Genomic DNA, 4,223 nt, shown 5'->3' with positions numbered 1-4,223 from the left:
TGTCCCAGAACCAGACAGTCTGTGTCCCAGAACCAGACAGTCTGTCCCAGAACCAGACAGTCTGTGTCCCAGAACCAGACAGTCTGTGTCCCAGAACCAGACAGTCTGTCCCAGAACCAGACAGTCTGTCCCAGAACCAGACAGTCTGTCCCAGAACCAGACAGTCTGTCCCAGAACCAGACAGTCTGTGTCCCAGAACCAGACAGTCTGTGTCCCAGAACAGGGCCCATGGGTCTTTTTGTCCTGTGAGACCAACCCTGTATTTTGATGTTTTGTTCTTCATTTTCCAGTTGAAGAACACATCAAATAAAAGTCTGTTTGATATTTTATGAAATGCATTTTATTCACAGACCAGTGTTTACTCCTCTTTTTGTTTAGAAGATGTTTATTTAAATGTTTCTGTTTGTTTCAGACATTTTTGGCTCCCGTCAACCAAGTGTTTCCTGCCGAGGATGATGTCAACAAACATGTAGAAGACAACTGTAAGTCCACTCTGTCCTTGCAAAACCTGCCGCCGCTGCTTCCTGTTTCTCAGTAACTTTACTTGTCATTCCCCGATCTGTTGCAGAAGCACGATCCATAGTGACCTTCCAGGTCACACAGATCACCGTTGTTTATGAATAAAAAACTGTCTACATTTACTTAGAAAAGTACGTGCTCTATCTGCACCGATCTTCAGGAAGCTAATTTACACCACTCGTATTTCCGTTACAATTCACTGGTTAAGCTGCGACGCAATAGAGCTGACCCCCCCCCCCCCCCCCCCCCCGCCCGGGTTGAGTGAGAAAAACCCTGCGAGATACAGAATGAATTATTTCCATGATGAAACAGCGCCGCTCAGTGGTGAAGCTGCAGATCATTTGAACCATGACGTAAATATGTCAATGATTTTAACGGAAATACGAGTGGCGTAAATTAGCAACATGAAGATCGGCGAAGATAGAGCACATACTTTTCTAATTAAATTAAGACGGTTCTTATTCATAAACGGAATTATACCAGTATATTTTCCTTAATCTATCATATTGAACGGCGATCTGTGCGACCCGGAAGTATTCTTTTAAGTGCATGAGCAAATGAGCAACGTTACGGATCAGCTTCCGTAACAGATTGGGGAACCACAGGACTTCCTGTCTCTCTGTCATTGTACTTCCTGTCTCTCAGTAACTTAACGTCCTGTTTTTCAGTAACTACTTCTGGTCTCTTAGTAACTAAATCCTGTCTCTAAGTAACTGTACTTCCTATCGGTCCGTAACTGTACTTCCTGTCTCTCAGTAACTGTACTTCCTTTCTGCCAGTAACTGTATTTCCTTTCTGCCAGTAACTGTACTTCCTGTCAGTAACTGTACTTCCTATCTGTCAGTAACTGTACTTCCTATCTGTCAGTAACTGTACTTCCTGTCTCTCAGTAACTGTACTTCCTATCTGTCAGTAACTGTACTTCCTGTCAGTAACTGTACTTCCTATCTATCAGTAACTGTACTTCCTACCTGTCAGTAACTGTACTTCCTGCCTCTCAGTAACTGTACTTCCTGTTTGTATGTAACTGTACTTCCTGACTCTCAGTAACTGTACTTCCTGTCTGTCAGTAACTGTACTTCCTATCTGTCAGTAACTGTACTTCCTGTCTGTCAGTAACTGTACTTCCTGACTCTCAGTAACTGTACTTCCTGTCTGTATGTAACTGTACTTCCTGACTCTCAGTAACTGTACTTCCTGTCTGTATGTAACTGTACTTCCTGACTCTCAGTAACTGTACTTCCTGTCTGTCAGTAACTACTTCCTGTTTCTGTCCCTCAGGTTCTCTCATGTACCTGAATGAAGCCACGCTGCTCAACAACGTTCGGGTCAGATACAGCAAAGACAAAATTTATGTAAGTAACTCCTTTTATTTTGAAGGTGTGAGTTTAAAACCTTTATTTTGATCATATAAAGTTCACAGCCAGTGAAGTTTTTCAACGGCAGGTTTCTACAGACCTGTTCAAACCTGCTGCGTTGTCCTTCAGAGACTTTAAACGTCTTTAATGATCACAAACTCAGCTCGACGTGGGGAGCTACCAAGATGGCCGACCGACAAGCTGAGTCTCTGGGAGCTCCACATAAAACCAACTTTCTCTAACTAACTTTGCTTATTTGGGCGGCTGTGGCTGAGCGGTTAGAGCAGTCGTCCTCCAATGCAAGAGTTGGGGGTTCGATTCCACCAGCAGTTACATGCTGAAGTGTCCCTGGGCAAGACACTGAACCCCTCATAGCCTCCGATGTGTGTCCCATCGGTGTCTGAATGTGATAAAGCTCTGATTATAGATCTAGTATAGAGCTGTATGAATGGGTGAATGGGGCACAGATTGTTGTAAAGAGCTTTGAGTGTCTCGATAAGGAGCTGTACAGTCCATTTACCATTTCCACCTGAAGTTCAGTGATGATTCCCAGAAGCTAACAAAAAATACAAAATCCTGGACATCTACACCTTTAAAGCCACAACCACTGCAGAGGCCAAAGGAGCAGGACTACGCTGAATCCCATATGACCACGCTAACGAAACGTGACCACCATGATGACTCGGATCCCTCAACTCCGATCAAACAGCCGACCGGGAAGAAAACCAAACCAACGGACGACGCAGAGGCACAAGTATCCAACAACACTATTTTTGACGAGACACTGGGTCTGCAGACAAAAGTAACTGGAATAGAGACGCCGTTAGAGGATATCCGAGAGCAAAGCTGTGCAACGCAACACCGAGGAGGAGCTAAAGAATGCAACAAACGGTGGAGACTGGAGGCAGCTAATGGACTTTACTGAAGGGAGATGTGACGTGTCTCCGGCTGAGAGGGCTTTAGGAGGAAAACATCAGAGACAGTCGTCAACATTCTACAAGAAAGCTCCTCACTCGCTGGTTCATGTTCCTAAGATGATCAGAGGACCTGGCTCCACCATCTACCTGGACCATTGATCCTGAATCAGATCTTTGATCAGGCAGCTGTTCTCGCTCAGAGCTGGCAGCTGCTGAGGGCTTGTTGAAACCTTCGAGTCTTCTCAAGTAAATGTTTGTGAAAATGTTTAGACCGAGCTTTGTTTGCTTCACCCGCGGTGTTGTGTGTCAGACGTACGTGGCCAACATCCTGATCGCAGTCAACCCGTACGACGACATCCCAAAGCTTTACTCGACAGAGACCATCAAGCAGTACCGGGGCCGCTCGCTGGGAACGCTGCCGCCGCACGTCTACGCCATCGGTGAGCAAACTGCTGCTTCCTTCAGGTTCAGGGTCTGAGTGTCCTTCAGTCTGTGTCCGTCCCTTCAGTGTCTCTGTCCTCGTCTTCTCCTGTCTTCAGTCTGTCTGTCTCCGTCCCCTCAGAGTGTCCGAGTTTAGAACCGCTCTTTGGATCAGTTCAGCCCGTAGAACTATGCCAAAATAAGTTCTGCAGAGGTGTTGAAGAGGACCGACCTCCTTCAGCTTTCTCCTCTAAAGCCCACATGAAGTCAGAGGCAGACTCTTATTTTGAAGAGTATCTGAGCTTTATTTTGAAACTCCAGGTTCAGTCCTCTTCTTGTTTCCTGCCGACCCTCTGACTGAATCCTCCTGAACCTCCAGAGGTCCGATCAGAGACCACATGAAGTGTCTGTGGGGGCGGCCATGATGGAAGAAGAACATGCTGTGGAGTCACTGGTTGCCATGGTGATTCCCGCCTTATTTGGAACAGAAAGAGGTTGGGCAGAACAAAACTACAGCAGGAAGAACCACAGAGTAAAAGTAAGCCTCAGACCAACAGTCTCTGTGTGAAAACTAGAAGTCGGATCAAAGAATTTCTTGACCCGCGGGCAGCAGAAGGTTCTGATGGTACCACAGGTTCTGTCTGATGGTTCTACTGGGTTTGATGGAGGAGATATGACAAGTTAGAGAGAAAAACTGTGAGCTCAGATAATGGAAGTCAGTGAGAGTTTGACCTATGACCTCAGAGGACACATCAGTCCTGCAGCAGAGACACTCTTGAGGGGACGGAGACGGACAGACTGAAGACAGGAGGATGATCAATGTCAGTTACAATAATAATAATAATAAACAGTAATAATAATTACAGTAGTAATAATAATGGTAATAATAATACTAATAAACAGTAATAATTAACAGTAATCATGTTTACAGTAATAATAATAGTAATAATAATAACATTAATAAACAGTAATAATAATAAACAGTAATAATTACAGTAACAACAACAAC

The 4,223-nt window shown here is 44.8% G+C and overlaps 1 protein-coding gene across 1 annotated transcript in view; it reads left to right on the top strand.

Moving 5' to 3' along the window:
* The window catches only part of myo6a (myosin VIa), a gene marked incomplete at its 3' end in the record, with an annotated part of 57,368 nt that overhangs the window by 13,767 nt on the left and 39,378 nt on the right, over positions 1–4,223 (top strand). The window contains 3 exon segments of the mRNA XM_037686029.1: positions 413–482; positions 1,801–1,874; positions 3,105–3,234. Coding sequence (XP_037541957.1) covers positions 413–482; positions 1,801–1,874; positions 3,105–3,234 — 274 coding nt within the window.

This window comes from Nematolebias whitei, chromosome 12 (assembly GCF_014905685.2).
Source record: "Nematolebias whitei isolate Nwh7 chromosome 12, NemWhi1, whole genome shotgun sequence".
Taxonomy (NCBI): domain Eukaryota; kingdom Metazoa; phylum Chordata; class Actinopteri; order Cyprinodontiformes; family Rivulidae; genus Nematolebias; species Nematolebias whitei.
Note: the sequence above shows the minus strand (reverse complement) of the source record. Positions and strands in the feature narration are given on the sequence as shown.